Here is a 13,712-nt window from a genome sequence, read left to right as displayed (position 1 = left end):
ATGAGAGTTCCAATTTTATTACATTCTTTTCAATGCTTGTCATTATCTATCTTTTGATTACAGCCATCCCAGTGAGTATGAGGTGATACCTCTTAATTTTTAAAATTTTTGAATTATGTTAGTCCATAATTTTAAAAAATTAAAAATATGGTTACATTTTACATGTATAAAAACCAAAGCAGCCTGTAATCCAAGTGACTCAGGAGGCTGAGACAGGAGGATCACAAGCTCAAAGCCAGCCTCAGCACAGTAGTGAGGCCCTGTCTCTAAATAAAACATAAAACGGGCTGGGGATGTAGCTCAGTAGTAAAGAGCCCCTGGGTTCAATCTCCAGTACAAAAAAAAAAAACTGAAGCAAAAACCAAAAACTAAATATTATAATTATACATAATACCCCCCAAAATGAATGGGTTGTGTTCAAGAGGTATGTCATTACTTGGAATTCATTTTCTCTCCATAAGAAAAATATATTAAACATGGGTATATTTATTTACCTGAGTCAGTAGCTGAAATGGAAAGTTCTTTCCTCCTTTTTGAGAACTCTTAGTTGCAAATGTAGAGACCCTCTGGAGTTGCTATTATTGGAGCTCTAAGATCCCCCACTGCATATTTTTTGCTGAAAATTCCATTTCTCTAACAGCTGACTTAATCCCCCATATTGTTTTTTGCCTTGCCACTACAACTCTAAAGTGATTACTTGAGAGGTTTTTATGGCCTCCAATTCTTCCCCAAAGGAATCTATGAATTTTTTTTGTTTATTTTTTTTAACTGGAACTAAATATGGCAGTGATCCTTTAGACTTGTGTTGTCTGATGGAAATGTTCTGTGGCTGCACTATCCAATACAGTAGCCACTAGTTAGCTGCTTGTGGCTTTTGAGCAATTGAAATGTGGCTAGAGTAATTAAAGAGCTGAATTTTTTATTTTAATTAATTGAAATTTAAGTAACCACATGTGCCTAGTGGTTACCTCATTGGATAACACAACTTTAAAATGAAGTTATGGTTCAAATAGCATCTGAGGATTTCTGACTTTTTAAAGTATTTATGAATGTACCAATTGAGGCTCCCTGGTGGCTGCTATGGGCCTCAAGACATCTCTGTAGCCACATGCAGTGCATATAACTTATTCATAAACACTATTTACACATTTAGTATTCATTTTAGGGTATTTATACTAATACATATTTATGATAATTTAATAAAAAATATTATTTGAATCTTGCAGACTTGCACTTATGACCCTTAAAATACATGCTGTGTTCTTCTTTAATGTTAAGCAAGAATTGTCATATATTTATCTAATTGACTTAGGTATTATCTTAATTCTAGTTTAGAGACAAGAACTAATGAAATAGTTGAGTTAGAGACTAAATAGGCCTCAGAAGTAAGGAAATTTATTAAAGGACAAAATTCACTCAGAGTAGAAATTCAGACATTTATGCCAGTAACTTTTTCTGGAGTTAAAGTAATATCTTTTTCTTGGGATTTAGGCCAAGTAATTTGGAATTAGGGAAAGTATACTTTTGCAAATCTGAGGATAAAGACAAATGTAAAGACTGAATTAGCTCTGTTTATCTTGCTACTTTAGATTTCTGATGCCTAGTTTTGATCTTTTCTGTTTTGTAAATGAAAGCTTTTTTTTTTTAAAAAAAAGAATATTTTGTATGTAGAATATATGATATGTGTATGAGAATTCAGAATACAACTCAAAATAAAATTATTACTTTAAATAAACCAATTCAAATGGTTTTGGTGTTTAATGTAATAGCTGTTTTAAAAATCCAAATAAGACTGGGGGTGTAGCTTAGTGGCAGAGTGCTTGCCTGGTATGTGTAAGGGCCTAGGTTTGATCCTCGGCACTGAAAACAAAAAAGCCCAAATAATTCTAGACAGATTGTAAACTTCTGAAAAAAAGGACTGTGACTTATTCATCTGTTTTTTTCCCTAGAACTATGACTCATTCTTCTTGGTTGTTTTCCCTTGAACTTAACACATTACACTGAGCACAGAAGGCAATGAGTAGTTTTATTAAATGAATTAATCTATGGTGAAATGTAGCCAACTAATTTTCTGTTATTTTCAGTAAGAATTAACAAGAAGTAAAAAAAAATATATAAAATGAAAACTTATTTAAATACGTGGGGTTTTTTAGTAACAATAGCATTTTCCCTGAAATGTGAAGAAGAGATAGCAGTTAAATATAAATGTCACTTAGCATTTCAAAATTCAGATTTACAAAACATATATTACAGCATAATTACTCATTTTTATATAAAGTTGTCTAAAATTTATTTGTAATTTAATAAAACATTCAGCATTTTATTCAATAAATTTACATTCATTCATGAATGAATCAATTATACAAAGTGAGTTACATGTGTATGTTAAACATAACCAAATTCTAAAGGTAAGCTTTTATGGGAGAAAAAGATTAGGTACGTGTACATTTAATTAAGCAAAATCCACTCTAATAGTAGGTCTCTATTTTTTAGGGTGAAAACTGAGACCTAACTTGCTACCTTGCCTGATGTCACATGAGTTTGCTGGAGATTGAAATTAGACCCAAAGATTTCTGAATCAAGTTTCATATTTCAGTATTTAGTGTTACTTAAAGTGACTCATAAAATTGATTGATGTCATGTGTTTGTTCTTAGGTGACTCTGCAACTTGATGGATGACGACAACTCTTTTCAACAAAAAAGTAAGTATTGCTGCTGCAGTTGATACTAGTATGCATGACTTTTGTATTGATAACCTTTCTTAAGGAGTAAAGTTGAGAGATAAGTGGGCATATTTTGTTAAAAATAAAAATAGTTAAATGTATTAAAGTAATACATATTAATAGTAAAAATGAATACTATGCAATAAAAATGAAAGTAAAGTAGAAATGAAATGTTTCCTCCTTATCCCCAGAGATAACTTACAGGTTTGGTGTACATAAACCACAAAAAATAAATTATAGACAAAAAATAAATTTCTAAATAAGATCATACCGTACTTGCTATTATGTAACTTCTAAACTTCTTAACAGTACATCTTGACTATATTGACAAGGGCAGCACCTAGTTAAAAAGAATGAGGAAAAACCTTTGTGTCCACATGGTATCACTATAATATCAATGAGTATATAAATGATTTTTTAAAATTATCAGTATATATGAGTCTCCCTCATTTCTTCACATTTGGTTTTGCCTGAGTTTACCAAGTTTCTTAGCCTGTAGATTAAGGGCTTGGTACATATCCAATAGACTACTGAATATTGGAGGAAGTGCAAAGGAACAAAATGTGTTCTTTAATCTGAAGGAGCTTATTTTAGTTGAACATGTACAATTACAACACATTTAAAAACAGTGAGAAATTTGAAATCATACATACTAAACCTTGAATTGCATGACATAGATCGTCGGTATAGTAAGAGGTGGAAGAAAAATAGGTCTAATGGGTTTATTGAGCAAATTATAATTGAACTGAAAGGGCAGGGGATTAATATTTTTTGAGTATCTTAGGTATTTCATGTGGCATTTTCCTGAATTTCTCTTAGCATTTTTTTAGATATTATAGGCATATTAGAAGTAAGGAGAAAGAGGCTCAAGCAGTTTCTCCAGATTCACATGACTAGAAGTAGTACAGTGAAGATTTATGTTATAGTGGTCACCTATTTTCTGGGGGATATGTTCCAAGACCCCCAGCTGATGCCTGAAGCCAAATTGTACCAAACCCTATAACTTAGTGCCTTTTCCATCTTTAAGCACTTACAATGCACTGTGGCTATAACTTTTGCATTTTGAGTTGCAACAGTGAAATTAGCACACATTTCTTTTTTCTTTTTCATAATTTCACAGATTGAAAATTTGTTCTTACCATAGATCTTTGCAAACTTGGTGTACCAATTTTTCTTTCATTGTTAAATCAATAAATTTCACTTGGAGCAATTTCCAGGTTATTTTTGGCATATCCAAATCACCAGCATTATTACTCATGTGCTTGGGGGCTATTATTAAGTAAAATAAGAGTTATTTGAACACAACTAGTGTGTTACCACTGATAACCAAGATTGCTACTAAGTAAGTATAGGCAGATAGTATATATAGTTGTAAATAAATTAAACAAAGGGATGATTCACATTCTAGAAAGAACAGCAGAAAAGTGCAAGAATTTATTATATTCCTTAGAACAGATTGCAATTTAAAACTTATGAATTGTTTATTTCTGGAATTTTCCATTAGTGTTTTCACACCATGGTTGACTACAGGTAACTGAAACTATGGAAAGTAAAATTGTGGATAAGAGGGAACTACTATGTTCAGTTTTATGTCAAGTACATGCTCTTTCCACTGTACTTGAATGATATGGACAGTATAATGTGAGGAGAATGCATATTCTAGGTAGATGAAATAGGAATGAGAGCTCCAAGGAACATAATGAGGGTGGTATTTTCAAATATTCAGAGTATATAAGTGCTAAACCATTAATTATGCTTTTAATTATTTAACTTAGAACATCGTATGTAATGTTTTGAGGTATCATTTAGAAAAGTAGGGGTCAGTTCATAATATTGATTATATTTGAGAAGATAGGATGGTGATTTTCTTTTAAGGGGGTAGATGAAATACTAAGCATTAAACAACTTTATGTTAAGAAATGATTTGTGGACTAAGGCCAAGCACAGTGGTGCATGCCTGTAATCTCAGCTATTTAAGAGGCTGAGGCAAGAGGATTACAAGTTTGAGGCCAGCCTCACCAACTTAGCCGAGACCTTGTCTCAAAAAATAAAAGGGACAGAGGATATAGCTTAGTGCTGAAGCACCCCTGGGTTCAATCCCTAGTACCACACACACAAAAAAAAAAAAAGATTTGTGGGCTGGTGGTATAGCTCAATGGTAAGAGCAATTGCTTTTTAACATGTTTAAAGCTCGGGGTTTTAGCCCAGTGACCACAGGAGAGAGAGTGAGAGAGCATGTGTGAAAGCATATGCACACAAGTACTTTGTGAAATACCTGAATTGAAGGGGAAATTAAAATAAAACAAAATTAAATTTAAAAAAAGATAGCACCAGTTTGTTAAGATTTTTTTTGTGTGTGTGTGTGTTCCTATTCCCAAATCATTGCTTATAAATGACTTTTAAAGCATGACCTTAAAAGTCTTAATTTTGGAACAAAAGTTAAAATGACATCATTTTTAGTGTTATTTATTACCTTTATAAATTATGACATTTAAAAGATAAATATATCCGTGTATAAGCCAGACTCCTGAAGTTGTTTTATTTATTAGTTGTTTCCCCCATCCATTTCTCACTAAATCACATATATACATGCCCATTGTTATTATTTTAGTTTAGGTTTCCTTCAATACTTTTTAAGCCATAACAGTGAGAATTTCATGTTTCTTACACTTTAGCCCTCTCTCCAACCATTTCTCAGTTATATATAAATTTTTAGTTAAATTATATTCAGTATTTTTATTATGTTGACCATAATAAATATTGTTCACTGATGAGCATAGTACCATGGTATCAATATGTTTTGGATACATTTTCTTTTCTCTTTTTTTCATATCCTGCAATTAAATATTTTTAGCCTTTAAATTTTTGTTAAACTCTATAGCAAAGTCTTTCTGCACCCTTCCATAGCCTTTTAACTAGATTTTCTACATGGTAAAACTTGTCAGATAATCTAACAATTTAATATTTAATCTTTTTGCACGAAAGATTGTCAAACCTTCTTGAAATAATGTTCTGCTTTATTTACTGTGAGTGGTTGCTCAGTACTGAACAACTATTGTCCTGATTGTACCAGGATATGGCTCAATGGCAGAGCACTTGCCTAACCTGCTTAAGGCCCTGAGTTCTACCTCCAGAACTGAAAAACAAACAAAAAACTATTTTCCTAGGACTTTCCTTTATTTTTGTATTGTGTTGAATGTAATGTTTTTTGCATACTTCATTTTCCTTCTTCTTAAATCTCATATATTGGTGGATTCTTCTTGAAGAGGAGAGAATGGTAAATAATTTTTTTGATGTTGCTAGTCTTTATTCTTGATAAAAGAATATCTATCTCATGCTTGATGAAAAGATTAAGTTTAGAAAATTATTTTCCCATGATATTTAAAACCATTATTTTAACTTTATTCTCCTTCCACCCCAGTTTTAGGATATGCTTTTATTTCCATCATTCTGAAATTTCATAGGTCCCTCAGAGTATTTTTTCTTGATCTTTGTGCTGCTTGATGGTGGGCCCTTTATTCTTTAGAACTGGGAATTTTTCTTGTATTTTTCTTTGATTCCTTCCCCTCTCCTTTCTCTCTGTTCTTTCGGTGAAGTTTTTATTAGATGAATGTTGTACATTTGAAATTAATTTTATAACAATCTTGGCTTTTCTATTTAATGTATATGTATATTTTGTTTTCAGTTCCACATTTACTCAACTTTGGCATTTGGGTTTTTTGTAATGGATTTTGCTGTGTTATTTTTAATCTTTTCGTGGATTTTATTGTTTATTATATTTTTTCTAAAGATGCTAATTATATTCTCTTTACTGTTTTCTCCATTGTATTATCTCTATTTTCTTTAAGATCTTTTCATGTTGGGGCTGGGGATGTGGCTCAAGCGGTAGCGCACTCGCCTGGCATGCGTGCGGCCCGGGTTCGATCCTCAGCACCACATACAAACAAAGATGAGTCTGCCGAGAATTAAAAAATAAATATTAAAAAAAAAAAAGATCTTTTCATGTGGTTTGTTGCTTGGGTCTTTCACATAGTAGGTTTTCTTCACATTTCTGGTGCTCATTGGCAGTCCGTGTGTGTGTGTGTGTGTGTGTGTGTGTGTGTGTATTATTTGGTACTAGGGAGTAAATCCAGGGGTGTTTAACCACTGAGACACATCCACAGCCCTTTACTATATTTTATTTAGAAACAGGGTCTCAGTTACTTAGGGCCTCGCTAAGTTGCTGAGGCTGGCCTTCAACTTGTGATCCTCCTGCCTCAGCCTCCTGATCATGCACCACCACTCCCAGCCCATAACCATATTTATGAGTGAACACTAAAATTCTTCCTAAGACCTCTGTGTGCTTAGTCAGAACTTACAGCCTGATGGTATTCACAGTATGTTATTTGCTTAATTTCTTCCAGTGAGAAATGTCTAATGTGTCTTAGTATGGAATAGACTTCATTTAATGTCCTTATTTTCAGTCTAGGGCCTTATCCCTGCTTTGTTCTGTGCTTAGTATTCATGAATCTGTATCAGTGTATTTCCTACCTATTGCTTCATATTTTTAGTTTATCTCCCTTTTGTTAATATAGGTGGATTTTTTTTCAGATAATGATTAGGTACAATCCTTTTGGTAGATATTATCGTATCCTAGTCATATAACAAACTCACTTTGGATTTGATTTTAAAATTTATTGGCTACTGTTCTCTATCATCTATTAACCTAGCCAAGTTTTTTTTTTTACTAATTTAGATCTTACAGATTGAGTTCTGAGTTTTTTATTTTTGCTACCATGTACTAATTACAAATATCAATCTAATAATTGCTTTATATATATTAAAGTATATCTTACATAGCATGTTTTGTATTACAAAACCAAGTACTTTTCTTTTTGAAAATAAGAGTTGTTTCTCTCTGCTTGAAAATTAGATAATTCAAAAATGGCAGAACTCTTCATGGAATGTGAAGAAGAAGAGCTGGAACCATGGCAGAAGAAAGTAGAAGAAGCTCGGAATGAAGATGATGATGATGAGCTGATCTTTGTTGGAGAGATATCAAGTTCAAAACCAGCCATTTCAAGTAAGTATTTACTTCAGTGAAATTTCATATAATGTCTGTTGTTTCAAGTGGAAAAACCTTTGGTTGCGTTAATGTACTTGATTTACATGTTCTTTTATTGGAACTGGAGATGAGAAGAAGGGTAAAGGTTAGTAAGAACTTGTGATAATCCTGATGGGGATGTGGTTGGGATGGGAGTAAGGAGGTGAGAGGTTAAAATATCATATGTGAGAAAAAAAATAATTAATTAACTAAGGATTAAAATCACTTGACAACATTATAGGCCTTTTAAGATTAGAATTCCTACTATTTATGGAGACATTATAATTATTATAGTGGGATTCATTATTCACTAATATAATTTAGTCAGTTTTATTCACCAGCACACACCCCCACAGTACTCCTGGTACCCTTCCTCTACTTTGCTTGTCTCCCTCTATTTTCATGAGATTCCTCTCTTCCACCCCTGTTTTTTTTTTTCCTTTTTTTCTCTCTAGCTTCCACATATGAGAAGATATTTGACCCTTGGCTTTGAGTGTGGCTTATGTTGCTTAGCATAGTGCTGTCAAGCTTGGAGTGGGACTGTAGCTCAGTGACAGAGCACTTGCCTAGCATGTGTGAGGCACTGGGTTTGATCCTCAGCACCACATAAAAAATAAATAAAGTCATGATGGCCATCTACAACTATTAAAAAAATTTTTAAAAAGCTCTATCCATTTTCCTGAAAATGACATAATATTCTTTAATGGCCAAAAAAAATTTCTATAGTATATCCACTGTATCCATTCGATTGTTGTTGGATATCTAGATTGGTTTTGTAACTTGGCTTTTGTGAATTGTGCTGCTGCTATAAACATGAGTATGAATGTATTACTGTAGCATGCTGACTTTAATTTTTTGGATAAATATGAAGAGGTATAGCTGGGTCATTCCTATCACTAGGAGATTCCATTTCTCATCTTTTTAGGAACCTCGTACTGATTTTCATAATGGCTATACTAATTTACAATCACATAAGTGTCTTAAGTATTCTTTTCCCCACATCATTGCCAGCATTTGTTATTATTTGTATTCTTGGTGACTGCCATTCTAACTGGAGTGAGATAAAATTTTAGTGTAGTTTTGATTTGCATTCCCCTGATTGCTAGTGATATTGAATACTTTTTAATATATTTCTTGGCCATTTATGTTTATTCTTTTGAGAAGTGTCTGTTTAGTTTATTTGCCCCATTTATTGATTGGGTTATTTGTGGACTCTTTGGAGGTAATTTTTTGAGTTATTTATATATTCTGGATATTAATTCTATGTCAGAAGAGTAGCTGGCAAAGATTTTCTCCCGTTCTATAGGATCTCTCTTCATTCTCTTTAAGTGGGAAATGCTAATTATTAATGGAGCCAAGTAGTCTGGATTTTTTCTTTTTCTCCCTTCAGCCCAGATGTACAGAAAATGAAGTATTTGGAATGCTTTGCTTAAAATATCAAAATATACTGAATAAGTTTGTGTTAGTGTGTTATAGTGATTCTCACATATAGGCAACTGACTCATCAAAGTATCATCTTGATTCATGGCTATAAAATGTATAGGCACTGCAAGATTATACAGTCTCTGTTCTGTGTGCCTACATGTGTTATGTGTACCTTCTGGCTACACCCATCTTACAGCAAGTCAATTGTAGACGACTATTAATAGCACTGAACTAGAATAGTGTCTCTTCGTTTTAAATGATTCTAACAAAAAAGGAATTGGACAACAGTGGAATTTCTTTTCTAAATTATTAACTCAGAATTTAAATGTAAATAAGTTTATTGGTGTTTTATGTATAAATCATAAAATACTTTTAGCAAATGGAGTATGAACCTAAATGTTTATGTAGAAGTACCATAAAGTGCAGGAGGGAAGGTACTAAAAGTTTGTGTTCAGTAGACTCCCAACAGAAAAAGTAGAGATAACTCTTTTAAGGGAGTGGATACTGGGAATTTACCCCATGGTAAGTTTGCCACTAAGCTGCATACACAGCCCTTTTTATTTTTTATTTTGAGGCAGAATCTCACTGAGTTGCTGAGACTGGCCTTAAACTTGCAATACTCCTGTCTTAGCCCCCCAAGCCTCTGGGATTACAGGCATGTGCTACTGGGCCAGCAGGAATAACTCTTTAATGATTTGAGTAAATACTTATCTTGAAATTTCTGAATGAAAACAATACCAAGTTTTTTGAATCAACAAAGAAATCTATTTTCCTGGGAAAGTTCTATAGTGATCAGAAAATAACCCTTTGTGTGACACTTTACTTTGTATAATTATTTTGTGAGATTAGTTATTTTCTTTTTTGAATGAATATTTTTACTATTCTATTGAACAGTCTTTAATCCTTATAACAAGGGCCTGCAGTTTACAGCCTGCCAGCCAAATCTAACCTGCCTCCTACATTTTTTTTTGTTCTTTTTAGTTATAGATTTGGTTCTTTTCTACTAGGAGATGAAAAAGGAAAATTTCCTATTCACATGGGTGCAGTGGCACATGCCTGTAGTCCCACTGACTATAGGCTTTGGCAGGAGGATTGCAAATTCAAGGCTAGACTCAACAGTTTAGCAAGTTTAGCAAGTGTTTAGCAAGGCCCTAAGCAACTTATTGAGACACTGTCTCAAAAAGTTAAAAAAAAAAATTAAAAGGGCTGGGGCAGTAGCTCACTGGTCAAACACCCTTGGGTTCAATCCCCAGTACCAAAAAGAATTCTTATTTAGAACTCAAGAGTAATGGTACTGTATATACCTATGATATCAGTGACTCAGGAGGCTGATGCTGGAGTATCACAAGTTCTAGGCCAGCCTAAGCAATAGCGAGGTCCTAAGCAACTTAGTGAGACCCTTCTCAAAATATGAAATAAAAAGGGATGAGGATGTGGCTCATTGGTTAAGCAGCCCTAGGTTCAATCCCTGGTACCAAAACAAAAAAGAGTAATAGTACTGAGTAATCAAGAGCTGAGTAATCCAATCAGCTCACCCCTAATGAAACTTATAGGCATTTAGCAAAGTAAACGTGGCATAGAGATTGAGGAAGGTCTTGTATTTAGTCACAATCTTGTCACCATTAAGGGAAAGAAATATACTTCTGTTATTGGTTACATATGGATATACTTTTGGAAAAATTTTATTACTTTTATTTCATTAAAATAATGAATTTTAAAATAAATATTATTTTTATAGATATTTTGAACAGAGGTAATTCCAGCTCATCTTCAAAGGGAATGAAAAATGACTCACTCAGTTCAGGTACAGTATTAATGTACTATTTTAACATTAAAGTAAAGTAATTTGACAGAATTGATTATGTATAAATATATTCAATCTATGGTATAATTTTACATATAGGTATTCCTGGTTTATTCAAGTCTACAAGTCAACACTACAAAGACCCAGCATCAAATCCAGTGACTGCCTTGCCTAGATTTCATCCTGAATCTAAATCTTCACAGAGCTCTGCTATTGTTCAGAATACATCTAAACCTGTAAGTATTTCTGAAAATGCACAATTGGTTCAGAGACATACTAGATACCAAGTTAAAATTATGAACTCTCATAGCTAGTTACCATTCCATTATAAGTATAATTGCCTCAGAAAATGTCACCACTTTTATGATATACTTCAACTAATACCCAGAATAATAACTACAAAACTAATTATCTACCATGTTAATAAATCAGGTAGCTTAAATAGGTATAGTATTGAAAACTATGCAATCTAAATATGAGTTAAAAAGTATAATTAGTAATGAATATTGTATTGTGGCAATTTTACTTAATTTTTTATTGTAGTTGGACACAGTACCTTTATTTTATTGATTTATTTTTATGTGGTGCTGAGGATTGAACCCAGTGCTTCCAATATGCTACATCTGAGCCACAACCCCAACCCCTTTATTTTAATTTTTTAAAAAATATTATTTCTCTGGGCACAGTGGCACATGCCTGTGATCCCAGCGGTTGAGGAGGCTGAGACAGGAGAATCACGAGTTCAAAGCCAGCCTCAGCAACTTCGAGGTGCTAAGCAACTTAGTGTGACCCTGTCTCTAAATAAAATACAAAATAGGGCTAAGAATGTGGCTTAGGAGTCAAGTACCCCTGAGTTCAATCCTCGGTACCAAAAAATATATTATTTCATTGATACATAGTTGTACATATTTGGGAGGTATGCGATATTTCAGTACATGCATACAACATGAAGTGATCAAATAAGAACAATTAACATCCATCTCCTTCAACGTTAATCCTTTGTCTGTGTAAGAAGCATTTAAATTCTTTCTTCTAGCTATTTTAAAATGTACAGTGAAATATTTAATAGTCATTTTACTGTACTATAAACACCACTAATTGTGTTTTTTTAAAGACGTGTATATGTCTTTTTTTTAAAGAGAGAGAGAGAGATAGAGAAAGAGAGAGAGAGAGAGAGAGAGGGAGAGAAAATGAATCTTTTTTGTAGATGGACACAACCCAATGCCTTTATTTTTTTTTTTTTTTATGAGGTGCTGAGAATCAAACCCAGGTCCCGCCCGTGCTAGGCAAGCGCTCTAGTGCTGAGCCACAATCCCGGCCCCTAATTGTGTTTTTATACCAATCTCTGACTATTCCCTCTCCCCACTACCCTTCCCAGCCTCTAATGTTGCTTATTCTTCTACTTCGGTGAAATCAACTTAAGATCATAAACAGATATTCTTAACTGAGAAAATTATTCCGAAGATTTTTATTCTGAACATACTTTCATTTTTCAGTTTTTTAAACTTAACATAATAGGTAAAGTAATACCATTTAGGGGTCTGTTAATTTATATATATATATATATATTTATATATTCTTTCTTAGAACATTCCTATGAGGTAGGCACTATTGTCCCATTTTATGATTGAGGAAAGAGGCACAGAGAGGCTAACTGATCCACTCAAGGCCACAGAGCTAGATATGGGATTTTGATCCAAGTTAACACTGAGTTTTAAAAATGTGCCTATTCACAAATCTGTATGTATATTTAAGTATATTCTTTTAAAAATGAAAACATTGCTTAAGGCAATGGTGATGTGCACAGAACCTTGAGGTTTCTGAGACTCTTTAAAGTGTCCAGGAGGTTAAAGCTATTGTCATGACTCTAAGAAACCTGCCTTTTTTACTGTGTTGACATTGTAAAATTCTCCAGGTGATTATATTGTACAGCCAGGGTTAAGAATGATAGATTCAGCTGGGCATGGTAGTACACACCGTAAGCCCAGTGATTCAGGAGGCTGAGACAAAAGGAATGTGAGTTGAAGACCAGCCTCAGCAACTTGGTGAGCCCATAAGCAACTTAGTGAGATCCTTTTCTCCAAAAAAAAAAAAAAAAAAAGTGGCTGGGGACATGGCTCAATGGTTAAGTACCCTGGGGTTCAGTCCCTGGTGCAGAGAGAGAAAGAAAGAAAATGATAGATACATATTCTCAAATAAATTGAGAATCCTATTAAGAGTTTTATTTAATTTTTTGAACTATTTTATTCTCTCTGCCCCAACAATGAGGCAGGGAGAGAGATTAGAATCACTTTTAAAGTCAGTGCACTATAGCTTATGGGCAAAGTCTTTGCATTTTGGCAGACCTGGATTCTAATTCCACCTACTGCATCAGCAATAAACTGAGTTGTACTGAGAACCTTATTTAACTGCACTAAGCCTGAGCTTACCTATTTATAAAACAGGAGATTATATAAGGTCTTTATTAATATTATTGTAACAACTACTTAGTATAATACATGTACTACGAGTAAAGCAAGTACCACTGGGCATGGTGGTGCACACCTGTAATCCCAGCAATTTGGGAGGTTTAGGCATGCCTGTAATCCCTGCAAACTTAATGGGATCCTGTCTCAAAATAAAAAGGGCTGGGGGATGTAGCACACTAGTACAGTGCCTCTGGGTTCAAACCCCAGTA

At 33.5% G+C, this 13,712-nt stretch overlaps 1 protein-coding gene across 4 annotated transcripts in view; it reads left to right on the top strand.

The window, feature by feature from the left end:
- The window catches only part of Znf280c (zinc finger protein 280C), a 59,100-nt gene that overhangs the window by 6,035 nt on the left and 39,353 nt on the right, over positions 1–13,712 (top strand). For all 4 annotated transcript variants that reach the window (XM_071606285.1, XM_071606284.1, XM_071606286.1 and 1 more), the window contains 4 exons: positions 2,656–2,702; positions 7,636–7,785; positions 10,970–11,035; positions 11,135–11,271. In XM_071606285.1, the coding sequence (XP_071462386.1) occupies positions 2,672–2,702; positions 7,636–7,785; positions 10,970–11,035; positions 11,135–11,271 (384 nt within the window). In that variant the 5' untranslated portion in view covers positions 2,656–2,671. The remainder of the gene's footprint in view (positions 1–2,655; positions 2,703–7,635; positions 7,786–10,969; positions 11,036–11,134; positions 11,272–13,712) is intronic.

Source organism: Marmota flaviventris, chromosome X (assembly GCF_047511675.1).
Source record: "Marmota flaviventris isolate mMarFla1 chromosome X, mMarFla1.hap1, whole genome shotgun sequence".
NCBI lineage: Eukaryota > Metazoa > Chordata > Mammalia > Rodentia > Sciuridae > Marmota > Marmota flaviventris.
Note: the sequence above shows the minus strand (reverse complement) of the source record. Positions and strands in the feature narration are given on the sequence as shown.